Below are 24,691 nucleotides of genomic sequence, written 5' to 3'. Positions count from 1 at the left end.
TGCTAATATGAGGTTGACTCCTGGAACACAGGTGCGACACTGCATCTAAAGTTTTAACATTTCATCTTGCTAGAGTCAACTCATTTCTGCCCTCTCCAGATTTCTTCTGATCCTGGCTTAGTTATCCAAGGAAACAGCTATTCCTCCCAAAACTCTCAGCATATAAATCTGGTCATGCTAATAATGCTTTCACTTAAGTCTATAAAAATGCCAATCAAGGTAGACCTTCTAAACATTTCCCTCAAGACTGCTATTACGGACTGGGCATCGTGGCTCATGCTTGTAATCCCAGTGCCTTGGGAGGCTGAGGTGGGGTGGGGGAATCACTTGAGCCCAGGAGTTTGGGACCAGTCTGGGCTATAAAAGGTTTTTTTTTGTTTTGTTTTTTGGGTTTTTTTTGAAACGGAGTCTCGCTCTGTCGCCAGGCTGGAGTGCAGTGCAACCTCCGCCTCCCAAGTTCAAGCAATTCTCCTGCCTCAGTCTCTCGAGTAGCTGGGATTACAGGTGCGTGCCACCATGCCGGGCTAATTTTTGTATTCTTACTAGAGACGGGGTTTCACCGTGTTGGCCAGGATAATCTTGAACTCCTGGCCTCAAGGGATCCTCCCGTCTTGGGCTCCCAAAGTGCTGGGATTACAGGCCTGAGCCACCGCACCCCACTGAAACTGGATAATTTATAAAGAAAAAGAGGTTTAATGGACTCATGGTTCCATGTGGCTGGGGAGGCCTCATAATCACGGTGGAAAGCAAAAGGCACATCTTACATGGCGACAGGCAAAAAGAGAATAAGAGCCAAGCGAAAGGAGTTTCCCCTTTTATAAAACCATCAGATCTCATGAGACTCATTCTCTTCCACAAAAACAGTATGGAGGAAACCGCCCCCATGATTCAATTTCTCCCACCGGGTCCCTCCCACAGTTCGTGGGAATTATGGGAGCTACAATTAAAGGTGAGATTTGGGTGGGGACATAGCCAAAGCATATCAGCAAAAAGCAAGACATTGCTCCCCATACCCCTTAAAAAATAACCACATGTACACAATTTGTGATAAATATTATAAAGGGAATTATCAGAGTATTATGCAAGAAGAGGACAGACAAGAGGACAGAAACACAAGGAAGAAGGCCACATGAAGAGGGAGGTCAAGATTGGCGTTCCGCTGCCACAGGCCCAGGCAGGCCAGGAGCTACTGGAAGCTGAAAGGGGCAAGGAAGGATTCTCGCCTAGAGCTTTTGAGGGTGTGTGGCTCTGCCAATACCTTGCTTTTCTACACTTCTAGCCTCTGTAACTAGGAGAGAATTACAATTCTGTTATTTAAAGCCACTCGGTGTGCGGTAATTTTTATGGCAGCCTTAGGAGGCAAGTAAAGATGGTAACCAGCTCCCAAAAAAGAAGAGAACAAGTGGAGCAGGAAGTATGCCTAGTCAGAGTGGTCAGAGGCAGCTTCTAACGGGCGACATTTAAGCTGAGTCCTAGATGAGAAGGCAGTCAAGTAAAGAATGTATGAGACATAATAGTGAGTGAAAGGTAGATGCTAAAGACAATGTGCTTTCATATATTCCACTTATATGAAGTTCAAAAACAGAATTGATTTATGGCAAGAGAAGTCCGAACAGTAGTCTGGTGAGAGGGACTGATGGGGACCTTCTGAGGCACTAGAAATAATTCTGTATCTTGAGCTGGGTCGTGGTTACACGGGTATATACATATGTAACAATGCATTAAATTATACACTTAAGATCTTAATGTATTGCAGTATTTATACGTAATTTATACCTAAAAAGGAAAAAAGAGAGAAAATAAAGAAAGACTCTATGACTCACGTGTGTGTGTGTGGAGGTGGGGATGTAATACATGCCAAGAAACACCTTCGAGGCAGGAAACAATAACACATACAAAGACCACTAACAGAAGAGTTGGAAATGCTGAAGGAAGGCCAATGTAGCTCCAGCATCGTATAGAAGGGCGATATGAAGCGACTAGAGAGGTGGGCAGACATCACCTGGCAGGACCACAGGGAGTTGGATTTTATTCTAAGAACAACAAATGTCCTGATTTACATCTTAAGAGGACCATTCTGATCATGGTGTAGAAAATAGATTTGAAGGGAGTAAAGTACAAACTAGAGACCAGTCAGAAACTAGTATAATTTATCAGGCAAGTGACAATTATGGGTTAGTCTAGGAGCAATACAATGACTTGTAAAATACTTTCTAAATATGCTGTGAAGAAGTGTCCATTTTTGATAGATTAGAAATGAATCCCCCTTAATTTAAGAAGGAAATTGGCTCTAACATAAGGAAAACTATGAAAACACCTTCTTGGACCTAAAAGTATGTCCTTTATACATGTATTTAAATCCCTTCTATGTACCAGTAAGAAAACTGAACTGACACACCTTTGCACTAAATACTGAGCTCTGGACAACTTAGTAATCACACTGAGTCCACTGCCCCAAGTAATGCTCTACTATCTACTAACCAGGCATAGTAGTACATGCCTGTAGTCCCAGTTACTCAGGAGGCTGAACTCAGGAGTTTGAGGCTACAATGAGCTATGACATGTCACTGTACTTCAGCCTGGGCAACAGAGGGAAATCTTATCTCTAATTAAAACAAAACATCACTAAACTTAAAATGCAAAAAAAGTAGGGTGGGAGGAGGGATAAATTAACCCTAGGACAGAAATAAAGTTTCTTAATGTACTTTTAATCAGTACAAGACATGAGGACAGGAATGCTGGCTCACCCAGGCAAGGGGGCTCACGCCAATAATGCCAGCATTATTGGCTGAGATAGGAAGACAGCTTGAGCCCAGAGCTTCGAGACCAGCCTGGGCAACATGCAGAAACCCCATCTCTACAAAATAATACAAAAATGAGCCAGGTGTGGTGCCGTATGCCTGTAGTGCCAGCTACTTGAGAGGCTGAAGTGAGAGGATCACCTGAGCCTGGGGAGGTTGAGGCTACAGTGAGCCGTGATCGTGCCACTGCACTCCAGCCTAGGCAACAGAGCAAGACACCGTCTCAAAAAAAAAAAAAAAAAAGAGAGAGAGACTTGAAGAACTACGCCCACAGAGAACATGACTCATTGAGCAAGGAGATCTAATTTCAGTGATTACTGTCGTTTACATCTAACAAGTCGGAGAGAAGAGGGTGGCAATAGGAGACTGGAGAATTAGAGCAATGAGACAAATACAAGCAAGTCATGATGACAAACAGGTTTGCTTGCTAGACTTTAAGTAAGCTCTAACAAGATGAGAAGATAAGGCAAAAGGAGGGGTCATTTAGTGAAGGAATTTGAAATCTTTGCTGAGGAATTTGGATATCAAACACATGGAAGCCACTGCAGACTCTTAAATAGGGTGCAGTATTTGAGAAAAATTATTTATTGTCTCTTGTGCTATTACATATGATTAAAAAGATGAAGAAATCTGAAGCCAAAGACTATCTGTGAGACCCAAGCTAGACAGACTCCTCATTACTCTTTCCAACTGTCCATTACGATGCCACCCTTAATCTCTTGGTATAACCTCCAGGGATGTGTATAAATGTGGATATGTTATATGCTAGCCAATGTTCATTTGTGCAGGGAATCACAAATGTCAAGTGTTATTTTTTATTTACTCTGCATTTACACAGCACTATGTGCCAGGCACTTTATAACTTTTAACTCATTCAGTTTTCAGAATTATCCTATGGGGTAGGTACTACTCCATTTCACAGATGAGGAAACCTGGTTAGATTAAGTTACCTGCTAAGTATCACACAGCTGGTATGTGGAAACTTTTTAACTTAATATTAGTCCGAAAGCTAATTATTTAATCAAAAGCCCTTTATCTCAATTAGAGCTAATCATAAATGAAATGGTCTTTATACTCAACTAAATGCAAGACTAGTAAATTCAGGCCCACTTGCCCCTACTAATAATTTTAAAACAGGGAAAGAGTAAACACTACATTTTCCCCATCTGCATACATTAGATACACATCCAATTAAGCATGTCATTGAAGGTCTTTATTCTAATGTTCATATATCTTATACAAAAACAGCCAGTACCGCCAGGCACGGTGGCTCAGGTCTGTAATCCCAGCACTTTGGGAGGCCGAGGCAGGCAGATCACGAGGTCAGGAGATCGAGACCATCCTAGCTAACACAGTGAAACCCCGTCTCTACTAAAAAAAAAAAAAAAAAAAAAAAAAAATACAAAACATTAGCTAGGTGTAGTGGTGGGCGCCTGTAGTCCCAGCTAATCGGGAGGCTGAGGCAGGAGAATGGCATGAATCCAAGAGGCGGAGCTTGCAATGAGCCTAGATCGCACCACTGCACTCCAGGCTGGGTGACAGAGCAAGACTCAGTCTCAAAACAAAAAAACAAACAAACAAACAGCCAGTACCTACAAGGCAGAGTTTATACTTCATTCTTAGTTTTGAGAGGCAGAATAGCATGATGAACATGGACTCCAGACTGATTGCCTGAGTTCAAATCTCAGCTCCACCACTTACTAGCTGTGGGACCCTGAGCAAGTTAGATTTTCAGTGTCTCCGTGAAACAGGGAAAATAGTACCTCTATCTCAGATGGCAGTTGTGAATATTAAATGAGATAATACACATAAAGCACTTAAACCACTGCCTGGCACAGAGTATACAATATATAAATGTTTGCTATCATTATTATTGTTATTCAGTATTTATGATGATATTGCTTTCCCTCACTGAGCTCCCAAGGCTCGGCCTGGTCACTTACATACCCGCCACTTCCTTGTGCTTTTAACGTACCAGGGCCTTGTCAGTCTCTGTGCCTTGGTTCCCATGGGTGTCTTTGAATTGAACACCTTTCCCCAAGTTTCCCTTATGCAGTAGGCAAACTCTTATTTAGCAAAGAATTTAATATTTAAGCACTACAGCAGTTAGAGAAACAAGCCATCATCAGTGAACTGTTATTTCAGAAGGTAGTAAAAGATCCAATTCAAGATGTTTTCTCCAAATAGCACCTAAAAATGTAGTAGCCATCTTCTTACCACTGAATCTCTCCCCCTCACTCCGCAGACGTTTTCCACCCATCTTTCTTGTCTCTGCCAACTGCAGAAATAATTCTTTCTGCCAGACATGTGTAAATCACTATCTAAGACAACTAGAATACATTTCAAGCCTTATTAATGTACTTACAGGAAAGAGAGGGCAGTTCCCCAAATCTAGTCAAGGTGACCAAGATACAATTAAAGATAAGTTATGCTTCAATCAACTGTAATGGATCCAGGCAATGCCATAATTAACATATTGTACTGTAGTCAGCTTGTAGTCATAATAAACGAAAATCAAAAGATCAAGAATTTCTCATGCTGTTTCTATTGAGGCTCTAAAAGGAAAAGTGTTTGTATCTTTGAAATCTTTACAGAAATGTCCTCTAATAGAGGGCAACTCATTCACAAATGAGATTTATTTACAAGTTTTCTTTAATTCCAAGTCCATAAGACACACTTTCATGTGGTTCCATCCAAGAGAAGTGACCTGTGCAAAACACTATTGTATTTTTTTAAAAATTATATATATAAAACAGTATGCTGTTTCATAAAACCCTGCCTCAGTGACTACCACCTCTATCCACCCAGTCATCCTACCAGAACCTGAGTCATCCCAGACTCCTCCCCATCTTTTATGTGGCCCTCTATACCACCTCCAGCTAGTCAGTCACCATGTTCTGCCAACCCTGTATCTTCAAATCAAGGATCACAGGGATCTGGCAGGTAAGTTGAACAAAGCATTCCTGCATAAAGCTTATGCACTGGTAGAGAAACGGCAAATTAGAGAGCAAATAAAAACAGGGCAAGCACTATTCAGCATCAGCTGATTCTTGTCAAGAGGAAGTTCAGGGCCAGTATTGTCCAATATTCTGTTTTCTTCAAGAGAATTCAGAAATCTGGACTTTTATGAGAAAGACACTATTTATTATTATTATTATTATTATTATTATTATTATTAAGATGGAGTCTCGCTCTGTCGCCCATGCTGGAGTGCAGTGGCACTATCTTGGCTCACTGCAACCTCCACCTCAAGGATTCAAGCGATTCTCCTGCCTCAGCCTCCCAAGTAGCTGGGATTACAGGCACACACCACCACGCCCAGCTAATTTTTGTATTTTTAGTAGAGATGGGGTTTCACCCTGTTGGCCAGGGTGGTCTCGAACTCCTGACCTCGTGATCCACCTGCCTCAGCCTCCCAAAGTAACTGAGATTACAGACGTGAGCCACCGGGCCCGGCTAGAGATACCAATTTTTGAAACAAAGCAAGTGTGGGCCAAATTAAACGTAACTGTTGGCTACATTCAGTGTGCAGGTTAACCTGTTTTGACGTCTATCTTTAGAATCCCCACTCCTTCCTTTCTATCCCCACCCCTTAGTTCAGGCCTTTGACATTTCTTAACCTAGTTTTATGCAGAAGCATCATCCTAAAAGGCCTCCAGATCACCTCTAGCTCTCTCCATCTTCTACACACTGCCAGGGTGAGCTTCCTAAATTGAAATGTGATCCTGTCTAGATTTCAATTTTAAACAGTGGCTCCCCAAAACCTATAGCACTATAATGTGCCTAAGAACCACTTGAGATATTTGGCTTTTTTTTCTTTTCTGAGACAGGGTCTCACTCTGTCATCTAAGCCAGAGTGCAGTGGCATGATCTCAGCTCACTGCAACCTTGACTTCCCGGGCTTCAGCAATCCTCCCACCTCAGCCTCCAGAGTAGCTGGGAACAGGCACGTGCCATCACGCCCGGCTGATTTTTGTATTTTTGGTGAAACTGGGTTTCACCATATTGTCCAGGCTGGTCTCAAACTACTGGGCGCAAGCAATCCACCTGCCTCGGGCTCCCAAAGTGCTGGAATTACAGGCCTAAGCCACTGCACCTGGCCTGAGGTATTTGTTAAACATGGAAATAACAGCAATCTATCCAGAGTGTATCTCCCAAAGACAGCCACGAATTTGCTAAACACCTCCCGAAGTGATTCTGATGCCAGCAGTCCTTGAACCACACAGTGATCTACACTATCAAATCCAGAAGTCCTTTACATCGAGTCATCCCCCTCTGAGAGCACCCCACCTCACTCTCCAGTCTCATCTCCTGCCACTTCACCATTATGTCTAAACACCTTACCTAACTTCTTGTGGTTCCCAGAAAATACCCTGAGGCCTTCATCACTTTACACTCCATTGCTCTCTTGTTCCATAAGGCCTTTCTCCCTCTTAACCTGGTAGTACAGTCTCTGATTTATGACAGTTTCACTCATCATTTTTCAACTTTACAATGGTGCAACGGTAACATGCATTTGGTTGAAAGTGGTATGACATTCTCTCGAAATTCTGGGCAGCACAGCGAGCCACAGCTCCTAGTCAGTCATGCAATCACAAGGGTGAACAGGCCAGGTGCGGTGGCTCATGCCTGTAATCTCAACACTTTGGGAGGCCGAGGCAGGCAGATCACCTGAAGTCCGGAGTTCAACACCAACCTGGCCAACATGGCGAAACCCATCTCTACTAAAAACACAAAAATTAGCCGGGTGTGGTGGTGCATGCCTGTAATCCTAGCTACTCTGGAGGCTGAGGCACGAAAATTGCTTGAAGGAGGTGGAGGTGGCAGTGAGCCGAGATTGCGCCGCTGCACTCCAGCCTGGGCGACAGAGTGAAACCCTGTCTCAAAAAAAAAAACAAAAACCTGTGAACAACCGATTCTCTACTGCACTGCCAGATGATTTTGCTCAAGTGCAGGTGAATTACTCTAAGTGTTCTGAGCACATTTAAGGTAGGCTAGGCTAAGCTATGATGTTCAGTAGGTTACGTGTATTAAATGTATTTTCAACTACAATAGGTCTATCAGGAACAGAAACCCATCATAAATGGAGCAGCACTCTCTCTCCTTCTCTCTATATAATATAAATATATATATTCATCTCTCTAGACTGAGCTTTGCCTTCACCTCCATCCCCTGAAGGCTCTCTCAACTCTAGCTCCCACTGCCTGGAAGTTGCCTCCTCTCGTCTTCCACAGGACCCAGCACTTGCCTAACTGGACTTACTAACTTTTCATAACTGTTCATTTACATGTTCACATGCCACCAAACTGAGTTCTTTGAAGAAAAGAATTTCAGCTTAGCTTAATTTTGCAGCCCAAATGCTATGCCTGACACTGAGTAGACCCTCAATAAATGCTTGGTGAATAAACAAAATCAAACCGTATGATGGCCAGGCACAGTGAATAAATAAAATCAAACCGTATGATGGCCAGGCACGGTGAATAAATAAAATCAAACCGTATGATGGCCAGGCACGGTGAATAAATAAAATCAAACCGTATGATGGCCAGGCACGGTGGCTCGCGCCTACAATCCCAGCACTTTGTGAGGCCAAGGGAGGAAAATCACCTGAGGAATTCAAGGCTGCAGTAAGCTATGATCGCACCACTGCACTCTAGCCTGGGAGACAAAGCAAGACCCTGTCTCTAAAAAAAGATAAGAATAAAAATACTTTTTTATGAAATCTGCAGGAACTAGTAAGGTTAAAGGCCAGATTCTGGTTCTTTAGCATTACCATTAAGATGCAAACACAGTCTCTCTTTACCACCTCTTAATTGTAATACTAATAAATTCATAATTATCATGATTCCTATAATCAGGATGCTGTTGTGGAAAGCCAATTACCATAATAGCAGAAACCAAGTCATCACAAAACTATACATATATTTATACACACATACTCATTATTATTATTATTTTTTTTGAGTCAGGGTCTTTCTCTGTTGCTTAGGCTGCAACATAGTGGCACAATCATAGCTCACTGCAGCCCAGCTTCCAGACTCAAGTGATCATCTCACCTCAGCCTCCCAAGTAACTAGGACCACAGGCACGTGCTACCATGCCTGGCTAATTGTGTGTGTGTGTGTGTGTGTGTGTATGTGTGTGTGATGAGGTCTCACTATGTTGCCCAACTTCTATCTTCAAGCCATCCTCCACCTCAGCCTCCAGAAGTGCTGGGATTACAGGCATGAGACACTGTGCCCAGACAAATTACCTTCTTGAACAAACCAAACAAAATATTTCACAGAACACTTCCTCCCTGAGGCAAAATGATACAATTTGAAAGTAGCTGCTACACTATCAATTAAAAATTTGCCTTCCCAAGGTTAGATGAGCAAACCAGGACAAAAAAAAAAAAAAAAAAACTTGCAGTTTCACCCTTAGATAAGTGGGGAAAAATCCCTCAACTATAAAGACCTGTCCAAGGGCCGGGCGCGGTGGCTCACGCCTGTAATCCCAACACTTTGGGAGGCCGAGGTGGGTGGATCACCTGAGGTCAGGAGTTCAAGACCAGCCTGGCCAATGTGTGTGGAACCCTGTCTCAACTAAAAATACAAAAATTAGCCAGGCGTGGTGGCAGGTGCCTGTAATCCCAGCTATGCGGGAGGCTGAGGCAGGAGAACTGCTTGAACCCGGGAGGTGGAGGCTGCAGTGAGCTGAGATCACACCACTGCACTCCAGCCTGGGCAACAAAAGCAAAACTCCATCCAAAAAAAAAAAAAACCGGGTGTGGTGGCTCATGCCTGTAATCTCAGCACTTTGGGAGGCCAGGACAGATCACCTGAGGTTGGGAGTTCGAGACCAGCCAGACCAACATGGAGAAACCCAGTCTCTACTAATACACAGTTAGCCAGGTAAGGTGGTGCATGCCTGTAATCCCAGCTACTCGGGAGGCTGAGACAGGAGAATCACTTGAACTCAGGAGGCAGAGGTTTTGGTGAGCCGAGATCGCGCCATTGCACTCCAGCCTGGGCAACAAGAGCAAAACTCCATCTCAAAAAACAAACAAAAAAAAAACCTGTCCAAAACAAAGGATGGGTAGAGGGCAAAAATAAGGTTGAAATCCTTCAGTATAATTCTCTGAAGTTACCTTAGTTAATAAGAAACAAAGAACAATGGTAATGGTAGTTAAACCTGGTATCTTCACATTTAAAATACAAAAGCACCCTTTCAATATCCATAGAGCTCCTTTTTTTTTTTTTAACCATACTTCCAAAATGGTTTAGATTCTTTTACACTCATTCCTTCAATATTTGTTTAGCACTTACTCTGTTCATGGTACTGTGCTAGACCTCAGTCATGTTATTAAAGGAAAAAAAAAAAAAAGTCAGCTATACGGCCTGCCCTCTAAAGCTCACGTCCTAAAAGAGAAAGCAGACATTCAACTAATATTCAACTAACTGTTTAACTGTGTTAAGTAACAATGGCGAATACAAGTGTCAATACATAACACAGAATCCATCCCATGCTCTTCCATACCAAAAGTCAGTTGTCTCATAGTTTCCTGCTTCAGAAACCTAATTTCCACTCCACATGTACACCCCTTTCAGCAGTTATTCTGTATAACTGCCAGGTTTCCAACTGTAGCTCTCTGATATATCTCCAGGGAAAATAAAGAAATTAAACTACTTCAAAAGTAATTTTTCCACCAACTGCTTTTGTAGTATCAGTTCTTTACATCTCTCTTATAAAGCATCACATGAGGGAATACAAAATCTCTTTTGAGTGTTTTCAGTCTTTACCCATTTATGGGGAAAAAAGACTTTAAAATAAGCATTTATAAAGCACTTACTATCTGAAGACAACACAAGGGGAACGCAACGACAAGAAAAAAAATCTGTGAGATTTGTGTTCGAGCAAAACCGATCACATGGATTTTTTCCTTTGGATACCACTGGATTTATAATTTTAATATAAATGCAGTATTGAGTAATTGCACTAGAAGAATATTTAGGTTACAAATGTGTACTTTTTTTCCCCCAAGGAAGCCTCATTATAACTAAAATAATATCAACAAAGTATTTTAGTGAACATTGGACGCTTGCTAAATCGACCTTTGTTTTCCAGGATGATAGGAAGTCTGCTGTCAGATACAGGAACTTATATAATAAAAAAGGGGGAAAGATCAGAACAGAAAATTACACGAAACTTCTGGTAAATTAGGACATCTATTTAGTTGAAAACATAAATCTAGGAAAGATTCTTTATAAGAAAAAGGAGATTTCCTATTACAAACACTGCTCCCATTGAAATAGCTATTTTATTGGCATTTAGAAAGTCAGACACTAGTAAGGAAGAAAATGTTTTCTATGCCAATATTTACCCTGCAGAACAGACAACAAAAGGGGGGTAGAGCTTAAGGCAAAACAGGAGATATCTAGGTTAACAGCCTTCTAAAATGAAAGTTGAAAAGCACTGGCCCGAGTTCCCAAGAAGGCTCTGGACCCTCTTTCCACTTAAAATTTTAAGACAAGTCATTACCTCAGTTCAGAATGGTATGGCACAACACTGCCTGAAAGCAGAGAAACATGCTATGTGACCTTCTAAGGACCCTTGCTTTTTTTTTTAACTCGAGTTAAACAAAATCCATTATGACTTTTTCAGTTATTCATTCATTCCACAAATGCTTATTGGGTGCCTAGTATGCACATAGCACTGTGCTTAAGCCATGGTGGTCCTCAAGAAAACTCTAATGACTTGGGCATTATATTCTAATGGCGAGACACGCTAAAGCAGCAATTCCATAAACGAACAGAGCGCACGTTTAAGGGGGAAAGGGGCACTTAGGGAAGGCTTCTTTGAGGAAGCAATATTTAAGCAAAGATGTGAAGATGAACGGGTAACAACTAGGATGAAGGGTTAAAGCCCATATTTCAGGCTTGGCCGACTGGATGGTTAGAGTCATTTATTGGTAAAGGAACAGCGGATGAGCACCAGATTTGGAGGAAAGTTAACCACCAGCATTTATTTACTGCGGTCCTAGCAGGTTGCCAGGCGCTTCCCAAATTCTTCTAATCATTTTGCGCAGCTGAAGCTATTACTTTCAGTTTACATACACAAAAGAGAGGCTGAGCGGGGTTAAAATGACGTGTCCAAGACGAAATAAAGAACTCTGACTTCTGTATCAGGTTTGTTATGTGCTCGAAAGCCCGCGCTCTTTCCACTCCACAGCTCCTTCTTGTGCACCTCCCTTTCATCTGGTGGCCCCAGCGCCACAAGCTGCCGCTGAGGAAGTCCCTGCCGGGAGCAGAAGAGGAGGCACCAGCAGGATGGCCTGGCAAGGCGCTCCCCTCCCGGGCCTCATCTGCCAAACGATCATCTCCTCCTCCGAAGTTGTACGCATGAAAGGCGAGTGGAAACTTCACTAAAATGAAGGCGACTGACACAACAGAAGGAACCGCATCCTTCCGGGGGCTTACGAAAATAATAAGTTTAAAAAAAATAGGAAGGGAATTCTCTCGCTCTATGATCACTGAGCGCTCTCCTAAGGAAAAGGAAATCTCCCGGAGGATGCCGAGTCGGGGCGGCGGGCTTAGGATGCTCCCACACTCCCCGACCTCCATCCAATCCCCAGGACCCGCAGGACCCCCGGAGGAACTCCCGCCAGTCCGCCCGGGGCCACGCGGCACAAGGTGACACGGACCGCGCCGCGCTGGCCCCTCAGCCGCCTGGGCGAGGCCGGGAGCAGGGAGAGGGGCATCCGCCGGCCCGCATTACCTTGTACTTATCAAAGCCAGCCAGCTGCTCCGGGCTCACGTATTCGTAGCCAGCCATGACGACCCGAAAACCGAGCGCCCACTCGGCAGCGACTCCCGGGTACGAGGCTGTGGCACACCAGCACCGCACCGGCTGGGCAAGGATGGGAAGGACTGGGCTGGCGGAGAAGGTAGGAGAGCCGCGCTCCGCCCACCGCGCACGCGTAGCCGCCTCGGCCCCTTTGGCCGCCTCTCAGTGCGCAAGCGCAGCCCACGCTTCTCCCCGCCCACCGAGGGGAGGTTGCTAGCCCGCTTGAGCGGCCCGCCCCCCGACACTGTCGCTGTCCAATCGGCGTGGATCAGGCAACACTAAGTCCCGCCTTCCAGCTCTTTTCGTCGCTTCATTTGCTAGCGTCAAAATTGGTGAGCTGAGGTAAGACAAGAGATGGGGTGAAAGGTCAATTTCCCGCCGGGCTTTGCTCCTGGTCGTAGGGGAAGGTGGGCTTTTCAGTGGTATCCTCACTTGAGTGGAGATCTGGGGGATACCCTTTTAGTCCTGGGGGTAGAGTGACTGCTTGCGAGTCGGTTCAGCAGTGCCTCAGGTAAGAGGACTTAGTTCTTCCACTGCAGCGAAGTAAAAGAGGAAGGAGGTCTATTCCGCGGGCCGCTCCCGGCTCCTAGTACGGTTCGCTGCTTGCAGTAGAAATTTAGTAAAAGGGCCGGGCGCGGTGGCTCAAACCTGTAATCCCAGCACTTTAGGAGGCCGGGGTGGGCGGATCACGAGGTGAGGAGATCAAGACCGTCCTGGCTAGCACGGCGAAACCCCGTCTCTACGAAAAATACAAAATAGTCGGGCGTGGTGGCGGGCGCCTGTAGTCCCAGATATTTGGGAGGCTGAGGCAGGAGAATGGAGTGAACCCAGGAGGCGGAGCTTGCAGTGAGCCGAGATTGTGCCACTGCACTCCAGCCTGGGCGACAGAGCGAGACTCCGTCTCAAAAACAAAAAATAAATTTAGTAACCGTGGTTAGATGTAGAGAAGGCCGAGCTGCTGCCGGGGCCACGGGAGTCTTTGTGCGGTCAGCAGAGGGACTTGAAAGGCAGGTGAAAGGACATTGGAGACAAGGCCCTCAGGTCTATGTTGCTTAGGAACTTTGGACCGCCTCATCGCACTCCGCTCTATCAAACCATTCCAAATTAAGATTGCTGGTGTCTCCCGACCAGATAAAAACAGTAATCTCTCAGTCTCGACAAGGCCTTAAAGGCGTTTGCAAGAAGTGTTTTACATAACTAGACCCAGTTAATTGTAAAAAAAACAAACAACAACAACAAAAAACACTAGGTCAATGGCTAGTGAGTATCTACTAATAAAATTTTATAATAGTTGCTGCTCTTTATTGAGCGCCTTCTATGGGGAGAACTTCACATGCATTATCATCAACACCATAACAACACTGAAGTGAAAGGCATTATCCCCAGTTTCAGATTGGGCAACCTGCCCAGAGTCACTTAGTTACGCAGCTCGGAAATGATCGACCCAACATGAAATGAGATCTGTTTTATGGGAAACCACTACTTCAGGGAACGTTTCAGTCTCTCTGGGTGTCTGAAATAAGGGCGATTATTTTCAGATACTTCTATGTTCATTCGTTTAACAACTATTTACTGGGGACCCGAGATATGCCAAACAGAGTATTATTACTACATGTCTAATCTCCTCTCCTAAAGCATAAGATTCTTAAAAGGTTATAGATAATCTTATACCTGGTATATGGTAGATAATAAGCTTCCCCCCCACGCCCACCCCGCCTTGAGATAGGGACTCACTCTCACCCAGGCTGGAATGCAGTACATGATCACGGCTCACTGCAGCCTTGACCTCCCCCGGCTCAGGTGATCCTGCCTCCGTCTCCCAAGTAGCTAGAACTACAAGTGCACACCAGCACACCCGGCTACATTTTTTGCATTTTTTGTAGAGTGGGTGCCCGGCTAACCAATAAACTTGAGTGTCCTTTATCACACTTGCCCTCGAGGGCAGTATTTGCATCTTACACATCTTAATTTTCCGCATGTTCCATAGCCCCAGGGCTTGCAAATAATACATGATCAATTTTTTTTTTTTTTTTTTTTTTTTTTTTTTTTGAGACGGAGTCTCGCTCTGTTACCCAGGCTGGAGTGCAGTGGTGTGATCTCGGCTCACTGCAAGCTCCGCCTCCCGGGTTCACGCCATTCTCCTGCCTCAGCCTCCGGGTAGCTGGGACTACAGGAGCCCGCCACCAAGCCCGGCTAATTTTTTGTTTTTTTTTTTTTTAGTAAAAACGGGGTTTCACCGTGTTAGCCAGGATGGTCTCGATCTACTGACCTCGAGATCTGCCCGCCTCGGCCTCCCAAAGTGCTGGGATTACAGGCGTCAGCCACCGCGCCCGGCCAATATATTTTATTGAATGAATGAGCAAAGATCTCTTTGATAGGGTGTGAAGTACCAGTTTTGAGAAGAACATTAGAAATGAGAGTCTCAGCCAGGCACGGTGGCTCATGCTTTTAATCCCAACACTTTGGGAGGCTGCGGCGCAGGGATTACTTGCTCCCAGGAGTTTGAGACCAGCCTGGACAATATGGTGAAACCTCGTCTCTACTAAGAATACAAGCCTAGTGGCACGCGCCTGTAGTCCCAGCTACTCAGGTTACTGAGGCAGGAGAATTGCTTGAGCTTGGGAGGTGGGGTTGCAGTGGATGGAGACTGTGCCACTGCACTCCAACCTGGGCGACAGAGCAAGACTCCGTCTGAAAAACAAAATAAAAAAAAGCCTTCATACTTGTAAAACTTAGTTAATTGTGGAAAGCCATAAAATGTGACTTCATTGCAAGCTCATAATAGTTCATAAACTGCACTTATTGTTAATCAGTTCAGATACAAACTCAAAATGACATGATTGATTCTTAAAATTTTTTTCTGCCTCTGATATTTTCTTTAAAAGCACTTTTTAAAAGAGTAACTTTTAATTTTGTGAAAGCAGTTACAATTTGCTGCTTCTCTGCATAAGGTTGTAACAAGTTTGAATCAATTATAAATTCATCTGATAATTTATAAGCTGAAGCATAACCCAGAAATTGGTTTATACTTTGACATGTTACTGGCTGTGTAATCCCAGACAACTAACTTCACTTAGTCCCAGTTCTCTTTTTCAAAAAGAGGGCATTTGGGCCGGGCGCAGTGGCTCACACCTGTAAACCCAGCACTTTGGGAGGCCGAGGCAGGCGGATCACGAGGTCAGGAGATTGAGACCATCCTGGCTAACATGGTGAAACCCCGTCTCTACTAAAAATATAAAAAGAAAATTAGCTGGGCTTGGTGGCAGGCACCTATAGTCCCAGCTACTTGGGAAGCTGAGGCACGAGAATGGTGTGAACCCGGGAGGCGGAGCTTGCAGTGTGCCACTGCACTCCAGCCTGGGTGACAGAGTGAGACTCCATCTCAAAAAAAAAAAAAAAAGAGGGCATTTGATCCTTAGATCTAATTTGATCCATTAGAACCTATTAGGTACTAAGATCCTATTCATCTCTGAAATTCAATGAAACTTTATCATATAACTTCTCTGAGATTAAGTCAACTCATCTGGGTAATCTTGTCTTACCTGCAATGATACGGCTCAAGTCTGTTCAATTAAATTCATACAAATTTAAGATATTAGTCATGCTCCATATAACCACGTTTCTGTCAATGAGGGACCACATGTGGTCCCTTAAGATTATAGTGGAGCCGAAAAATTCCTGTCACCTAGTGACATGGTAGCTTTCAAAATGTTGTAACACAAAGCATTACTCACGTTTGTGGTAATGCTAGTGTAAACAAATGTACTGCACTGCCAGTCATCTAAAAGTATAGCACATATAATTATGTACACTGCTGAATACTTGATAATAAATAACTATCTTACTGGCTTTTGTATTTACTATCGGAACATATCCTGTCATTAAGTGATGCATGACTGCATTTTCACAGAATTCTGTGAATCCTAAACCCAGCAGGCATGGTCACGGGGAAGAGAAAAATGTCATGGAAACAAATTTGCCTTTGGAACTAAGTCACCTTTCTGTTTTCTTGTTCCCAAATTTTATTCTAGGAGGCATTTTTCCTAAGGCAGCCCAGCTGCCTGGGACTGCTTTAGATTGGCCTTGTCACTCCCATCTACGCTCTACACGCCAAATTCTTGAGTGTAGTTTATTATTGCTTTGTTTCCCTTGTCTGCCTCCTCATCCATTGAAGTTTATTTCTTCTATATCTTGTACACTCAAGATCAGGCATTTTGCCTTCCAGAATAATAATCATAGAAAATATCAATTCGTGCTAGAAACAATATTTTTATTTTTATAATATAACCAAAATAAAGTGTTTTAAATTCCTGGAGTGCCTGTTTTATTTAGTCTGAATAAGAGTGTATCAGATAAATGGAGGCAGCCAAAAAAAATTGGAGGTTAATTAAGGACTAATATAGTTAATAACTCCAATATAAGTTACTGAAGCCATAAAAATAGGCAGAGTCTTCCAAAGAAGTTTGTAAAAAGTTATTGATTTAGTTCTCATTTTAAAATAAAAATGAATGCCTTATACACATAAACTCTGGTTCTCAAAGCAGTTTCACACAACTAACAATCCTGAGCCCTGGGCCTGATGGCTGTTCCAATTATACAGAGTGGAACAATAGAATAGTAACATATCTTACCAAAAGTCACCCAGGAAAGAGGAACACAGGTCATCAGACTTTTAGTTGAATAATTTGCCACTACACTATGCTTCTACAAGTTGATAGTAAGATGTTTTAAAAAAAAAAAAAAAAAATCACAAATCAGTTTTTTTTTTAAGATGGAGTCTCGCTCTGTCGCCCAGGCTGGAGTGCAGTGGCACGTTCTCGGCTGACTGCAAGCTCTGCCTCCTGGGTTCACGCCATTCTCCTGCTGCAGCCTCCCGAGTAGCTGGGACTAGAGGTGCCTGCCACCACGCCCGGCTAACTGTTTGTATTTTTAGTAGAGACAGGGTTTCACCGTGTTGGCCAGGATGGTCTCTATCTCCTGACCTCATGATCCGCCTGCCTCAGCCTCCCAAAGCGCTGGGATTACAGGTGTGAGTCATCGTGCCCAGCCCACAAGTCAGTTTTTAATCAAATTCCAGCATGCTGAAAGGCTGAGGCAGGAGGGTCCCCTGAGCCCAGGAATTCAAGACCAGCCTGGGCAACATAGGGAGACCCTGTCTCTACAAACAACAACAAAAAAGGAACTCCCCAGTTATTATAGTAAATCTTCTCAAGTGGGGTTTTGTTTGCCTGTTTTTTTGCTATATTTTACATTTTTCAATCATAATCCTCCTAGGTAAGAATGTAAAGGGAACTGTATGAGTGGGTCATCAGTCATATTTTTGTCACAGAAAAAGTCTGTGTAATATAATGAGATTCAGCATAAGCTAATACCTCCTACTTCTATGTTGCTGGGGGAGGATGGTGTCTCTGCTATTTTGTGACTTATTCTCAACCAGCTTCTCAGTGGTGTGTGTGTGTGTGTGTGTGTGTGTGTTTGTTTGTCAAGACGGAGCCTCATTTTGTCGCCCAGGCTGGAGTGCAGTGGTGCGATCTTGGCTCACCGCAACCTCTGCCTCCCATGTTCAAGCGATTCTCCTGCCTCAGCCTCCCAAGTAGCTGGGACTACAGGCACCCGCCACCACGCCTGGCTAATATTTGTATTTTTAGTAGATAGAGAGGGGGTTTCACTATATTGGCCAGGCTGGTCTCAAACTCCTGACCTCAGGTGATCCACCCGCTTTGGCCACCTTGGGATTACAGGCGTGAGCCACCTTGCCCAGCCTTCTCAGTGGTTTTATGGCCATTTTTGTGGTCTTAATCTACCAAACCAATAATGTCAGTAGTCATTCAAAGTCTAGAGACAGTTTAAAGATTCAGAGGGACCCAGTGTGATATGAGGCAAGAGTGAAATCACAGGTCTAGTAATTTAGACCATCTACATACTTGCCATTCTTTTTTTTTTTGAAGGTGAGTGATTGTTTCTCTGTTATAAGCATTACTCATGAGCATGTCTGTTAAATAAAAGAAACATTATTTTAAAAACTGATTGCAGGCAAAGTTTTACACTGGGCAAAGTCTTATCTTCATCATTCTTGAAGTTCTGGTAGTGATCCAGCATCTGTATTCTATGAATGGAGGAAGAATTAATACCTCTCCCACACGCACATCCTCCTCCCCTTTATTACTCCCCTAGAATGGAAGCAGAACTGTAGGTAAAGAGAGAACAAATCATTCAGATGAGTAGCCGTAGTGGCATCACCTCTGTGATGCCTTTCTCTTTATTTGTGTTTGGCAATGTTAATCTCATCTAATGTCAGATATGCAGATGCAACCAAATGTAACCACTGTTTTTTGTTTTTGTTTTGTTTTGTTTTGTTTTGAAACAGAGTCTCGCTCTGTCGCCCAGGCAGGAGTGCAGTGGCCGGATCTCAGCTCACTGCAAGCTCCGCCTCCCGGCTTCACGCCATTCTCCTGCCTCAGCCTCCCGAGTAGCTGGGACTACAGGCGCCCGCCACCTCGCCCGGCTAGTTTTTTGTATTTTTTAGTAGAGACGGGCTTTCACCGTTTTAACCAGGATGGTCTCGATATCCTGACCTCGTGATCCGCCCGTCTCGGCCTCCCAAAGTGCTGGGATTACAGGCTTGAGCCACCGCGCCCGGCCCCACTGTTCTTTTTTAATTTCAATTTGAACACACAGCCGTGCAACGGTCTTCATTTTTGAATGGGGATTATTTTCGTCTTCATGAAACTTTGAGATTATTGGATTGATGGCCATTCAGTTTTGGTGCAAGAGAAGGTCTGTAGGAGAAAAAAAAAATCCTAAGTGGAACGAGAGAGTAAAGAATGTTGTTATAATTCATATAATTCATTTTTCCTATAGGAATTCTGGAAATACTGGGGTTAAGGCAACAGTGGCCAACATAGATCTCTACTACCTAAGACTTTCACTTCTTCCTTGATATGTATAACTAAGGCTATGTGGCCTGCTTGACCACAACTCTAATGGAAGCTGGCTCTATTTTTTTTTTTTTTTTTTTAAGTCAGACACTGTTGTCTATACTTCTAGAAAATAAGACATACAAATAGGAAACAATATGTAAAACTGCAACTGAACACAGGTCGGGTTGCTCACTGCTTGCAGAGTCTAACAAGAGCGAGGTCTGGTAGAAAGAAAATGATTTTATTAACCAAAATTAGTAAAGGGAAAGTGGCCAGATTTCTATCCAAAGGAATCGTTTCAATTTTTGAAGGGAAAGCAGAGGTTTAAAAAGGGGAAACTTGATAAGGAAGGCATGCAAGAATTGTGCCGGAAAAAAAAAAAAAAAAAGAATTGTGCTGAGTACAATGTGGGTCTTATTCTGATGGCTCTCTTGGGTCCCAATCCACCTGGAATGCAGGCTTATGTCATCTCAACAATGGCCAGGTTGTTAACTAGCCGCCTTGAAGTCATCTCTGGAATTTTGCAGCTGGGTCTGCAGGGTTGTTCTCTCTGTCTCAAGATTAGCCCCTGGAAGTTCTAAGAAGGCATATAATTAGATAGTAGCATGCAGTTAGATAAATGTGAAGGGAGTATATACCGTGAGAAACACAGGGACCATGGAGTCTATATAAAGGCTAAGGGAAAAGGCTTCTGTAGTTTGCTTCGAAGTTACATCTTAAAACCCAAGAGGAAAGAAAAAAAAAAAAAAATACATATTAAGGCCGGGCGCGGTGGCTCAAGCCTGTAATCCCAGCACTTTGGGAGGCCGAGATGGGCGGATCACGAGGTCAGGAGATCGAGAGACGATCCCGGCTAACACGGTGAAACCCCGTCTCTACTAAAAAATACAAAAAAATAGCCGGGCGAGGTGGCGGGCGCCTGTAGTCCCAGCTACTCGGGAGGCTGAGGCAGGAGAATGGCGTAAACCCGGGAGGCGGAGCTTGCAGTGAGCTGAGATCCGGCCACTGCACTCCAGCCTGGGTGACAGAGCAAGACTCCGTCTCAAAAAAAAAAAAAAAAGAAAAAAAAGAAAAAAATACATATTAAAATGCAGTTTTGGGGTTTGGTTTGGTTTTGTTGGTTTGTTTGTTTGAGTCAGATTCTTATTCTGTCACCCAGGCTAGAGTGCAGTGGCATGATCTCAGCTCACTTCAACCTCTGCCTCCTGGGTTCAAGCCATTCTCAAGGCTCAGCCTCCCATGTAGCTGGGATTACAGGTGCGCCACCACGCCCAGCTAATTTTTTTGTATTTTCAGTAGAGATGGGGTTTCACCATGTTGACCAAGCTGGTCTTGAACTCCTGACCTCAAGTGATTCACCTGCCTTGGCCTCCCAAAGTGCTGGGATTACAGGCACGAGCCACCATGCTCGGCCCTTAAAATGCATTTTGAAGTTAAGTGACCCAGTTACAAAAGTAACAACTTCATTTTCTTTCTTTTCTTTTTTTTTTTTTTTTTTTTTTTTTTTTTTGAGATGGAGTCTTGCTCTGTTGCCCAGGCTGGAGTGCAGTGGCGCAATCTTGGCTCACTGCAACCTCTGCCTCCTGGGTTCAAGCAACTGTTCTGCCTCAGCCTGTGACTACAGGTGCACGCCACCAATTTTTGTATTTTTAGTAGAGACGGGATTTCACCATTTTGGCCAGGATGATCTTGATCTCCTGACTTCATGATCCGCCCGCCCCAGCCTCCCTAAGTGCTGGGATTGCAGGCATGAGCCAACCCGTCTGGCCAACAACTTCATTTTCTTTTCATGTATCCTTATTGAACACTATGTACCAAATACAAATTCCATGATGGACATGGAGATACAAAGTTGAATAAGACTGCCGGATACGGTGGCTCATGCCTGTAATTCCAGCGCTTTGGGAGGCCAAGGCGGGCAGATCATCTGAGGTTGGGAGTTTGAGACCAGCCTGACCAACATGGAGAAACCTCATCTCTACTAAAAATACAAAGTTAGCCGGGCATGGTGGCACATGCTGTAATTTAAGCTACTCAGGAGGCTGAGGCAGGAGAATCACTTAAACCTGGGAGGCAGAGGTTGCAGTGAGCCGAGATCGTGCCATTGCACTCCAGCCTGGGCAACAAGAGTGAAACTCCATCTCAAAACAAAACAAAGTTGAGTAAGACATGGTCCCCAAGCAGGGAGAAGTTATTATTGCATTCTGAAAATGACCAGCATCATCCAGTGCTCTGGCTCATCATTTTACTCTCTCTCTCTTTGTTTTTTTAGAGACAAGGTCTCACTCTGTTGCCCAGGTTGACCTCAAACTCGTAGACTCAAGCAATCCTCCCACCTTGGCCTCCCAAGTAGCTGGGACTGCAGGTGTGCATCACCATACCTGGCCATATTTCTATCTTTTTTTCATCCTCCTGTCTGCCTCTCCTCTCTGTTTTTTAAATCCACTGTGAAGGTGTGGAATATTTTGTCTTGGACAGAGAATTGACTTAAAGACAGGAAACAAAGGTTTAAAATCAAAAGAAAATTCTAAATAAAGAATTTGAGATCCCATAGGGATTTATTTATTTATTTATTTATTTATTTATTTTATTTTTGAGACCAAGTCTTGCTTTGTTGCCCAGGCTGGGAGGGCAGTGGCGTGATCTTGGCTCACTGCAACCTCTGCTTCCTGGGTTCAAGTGATTCTCATGTCTCGGCCACCCGAGTAGCTGGGATTACATGCGTGTGCCACCATGCCTGGCCGATTTTTGTATTTTTAGTAGAGACAGGTTTTTGCCATGTTAGCCACGCTGGTCTCAAACTCCTGGCCTCAAGCGATCTGCCTGCCTCAGCCTCCCAAAGTGCTGAGATTACAGGTGTGAGCCACCACACCTGGCCTGATTTAATATTTTGATGAATAATCTAGAAAGTGGGGTATAGAAACAACTCTTCACATTTACTCATGATCCTTAGCCCTTCGTGATGAAATGCCTTATGAGTACACATAGACTACAAGAAAATACATTTTTAAAATAAGCAGTTTTAAAAGTTATGTTTTGCCATATAACAAATTACTCAAAATTCAGTAGCCTAAAATAAGAACCATTTTATTTGCTCATAATTCTGTGGGTCAGCAATTTGGATTGGGCTTAGCTGAGCAGTTTTGCTGGTCTTGCTAGATATGCTAATTAGCTTGAGTGTGGTAATCATTTCACACTGTTCTCCATATCAAAACATCACATTGCACACCTAAAATATATAAAATTTTTATCTGTCAATCATATCTCAATGAAACTGGGAGAAAAATAAAGTGGAAGCTACAAGGTCTTTGTCGACCTAGGTAAGATACCACAAAATGTTGCTTCTGTTGCCTTCTGCCAGACAAAGCAAATCACAAGGCCAGTGCAGAGTCACAAAGGAGAAATAGATCCCACCACTTAATGGATAGAATGGCAAAGTCACACATTGCGGGGCCTGCAGAAAAGTATAGGACAATCACTGCCCCTATATTTGTAAACAATCTGCCACTTCAGATTAGCTGCTCTCACTAAAAATATAGTAAGTAGGCTTCATGAAAAGACTTGCAAACCACTGACTTACACCTAGATTGCTTTCAAATATTCAGAGAAAGAACGGCAAAAACTTGTCATTGGCTTTTCTTAGTCATCGTAAACCATCTCTTACTGCCAAACCTCCCACTTATTCTTCACTCATTGCCAGTCCATTTCCAACCCCATAGACACCACTGAAGTGGCTACTGCCAGGTTCCTCCTCTTTGATGCTGAGTCATAACTTATTGGGGTTTTCTTCCACTGATCCTGCCCACTGTTATTTCTTTGAAACTTCCTCCCTTCTCCCTTGATTGCTTTAATTTTTTTTTTTTTTTTTTTTTTTTTTTTTTTTTTTTTTTTTTTGGATGGAGTCTCACTCTGTCACCAAGGTTGGAGTGTAGTGCCAAGATCTTGGCTCACTGCAACCTCCACCTCCACCTCCCGGGCTCAAGAGATTCTCCTGCCTCAGCCTCCAGAGTAGCTGGGACTACAGGCATGTGCAACCACGCCCAGCTAATTTTTGTATTTTTAGTAGAGATAGGTTTTTGCCATGTTGGCCAGGCTGGTCGCGAACTCCTGACCTCAAGTGATTCACCCGTCTCCCAAAGTGTCTCCCAAAGTGCTTGGATTACAGGCATGAGCCACTGTGCCCAGCCTCCCTTGATTGCTTTGAATTGAATTACTCTTGTCATCATTCTTTCCGACCCTTCCTTCCAACACACACACATACGCGCACACGCGCGCGCACACACACACACACACTCTCTTGATCTCCCCAGAATGCAGGATTGTTCATAAATCGCTAAACATTTCAGGTTGCATGTACAAAACTTCTGTTTCGTCGTTCCTGACTGGTTAACTCCCTCTCAATCTTCAGGATTCATCTTAAGTTTCGTTTCTTCCAAGAAGCCATTTTTGTCCCAGTTGCTAACCTACTTCCACCTCCCCTCACTGTGTTCCCACAGCATCCTGTGCATACCTTTATGTTTATGTTATGAAATTATTCTTTTCTGTCTTACTGGACTCTTAAGTGCCTTGAGGGTAAAGACCAAATCTGTATACCTCTGAGTCTGTAACATAATGCCTCATACCCAGCAAGACTGCAGTAAGCATTGAATTAAATTGCACTGTGAAGAAATAAGGAAGTGTATGACACTGACAGCAACAAGTGCTATTAACATAAAACTCTTCCTACTTATTAACCTAGTAATCCCACTTTGAAAGAATATACTTCCAGGAAATGATCTGCAAGAAAAAAATCTTGTTGCAAAGACTTATAAGGAGCCATATTTTGTAACTGCAGAGGGGAAAGCAGGCAATCAAATGCCCAATTATATAAGAACTTAAACTGTAAACTATAGTAAATTAATGTCGTAAGATATATCATAATTAGACAGAAATAAGTGAATGTAAAAAAATGGAAAAAAAAAACATAGAAAGTGTTGGCAAGGATGTAGAAAAATTTGAAGCCTCATGCAATACTGGTGGAAATGTAAAATGGTACAGCCCCTGTGGAAAAATGCTTGATAGTTCCTCAAAAAATTAAACATATAGTTAGTTACCTGACCCAGTCATTCCACTCAAAAAACTTGTACATGCATGTCCATAGTAGCT

At 43.5% G+C, this 24,691-nt stretch overlaps 2 protein-coding genes across 40 annotated transcripts in view; one reads left to right on the top strand and one right to left on the bottom strand.

Annotated features, from left to right (window-relative positions):
- SELENOI (selenoprotein I) overlaps nt 1-12,690 on the bottom strand; it is a 48,882-nt gene extending 36,192 nt beyond the window's left edge. For both annotated transcript variants that reach the window (XM_011738044.3, XM_071076397.1), the window contains exon 1: nt 12,558-12,690. In XM_011738044.3, the coding sequence (XP_011736346.2) occupies nt 12,558-12,614 (57 nt within the window). In that variant the 5' untranslated portion in view covers nt 12,615-12,690. The remainder of the gene's footprint in view (nt 1-12,557) is intronic.
- Nucleotides 12,568-24,691, top strand: part of LOC105479791 (adhesion G protein-coupled receptor F3) — a 51,553-nt gene continuing 39,429 nt past the window's right edge. For 8 of the 38 annotated variants that reach the window (XR_011611556.1, XR_011611555.1, XM_071076360.1 and 5 more), the window contains exon 1: nt 12,568-12,726. Coding sequence is in view for 15 of the 38 variants with exons in the window: in XM_071076360.1 (XP_070932461.1) it covers nt 12,613-12,726 (114 nt within the window). In the remaining 23 variants the exon portion in view is untranslated. Of the gene's footprint in view, nt 12,727-12,828; nt 12,969-12,998; nt 13,138-24,691 lie in introns of those variants that run through there. The other 30 variants (XM_071076372.1, XM_071076377.1, XM_071076376.1 and 27 more) reach the window with 9 other exon arrangements.

This window comes from Macaca nemestrina, chromosome 13 (genome assembly GCF_043159975.1).
Source record: "Macaca nemestrina isolate mMacNem1 chromosome 13, mMacNem.hap1, whole genome shotgun sequence".
NCBI lineage: Eukaryota > Metazoa > Chordata > Mammalia > Primates > Cercopithecidae > Macaca > Macaca nemestrina.
The sequence above is the reverse complement of the archived record's forward strand: the minus strand, read 5'-3'. Positions and strand labels throughout refer to the sequence as shown.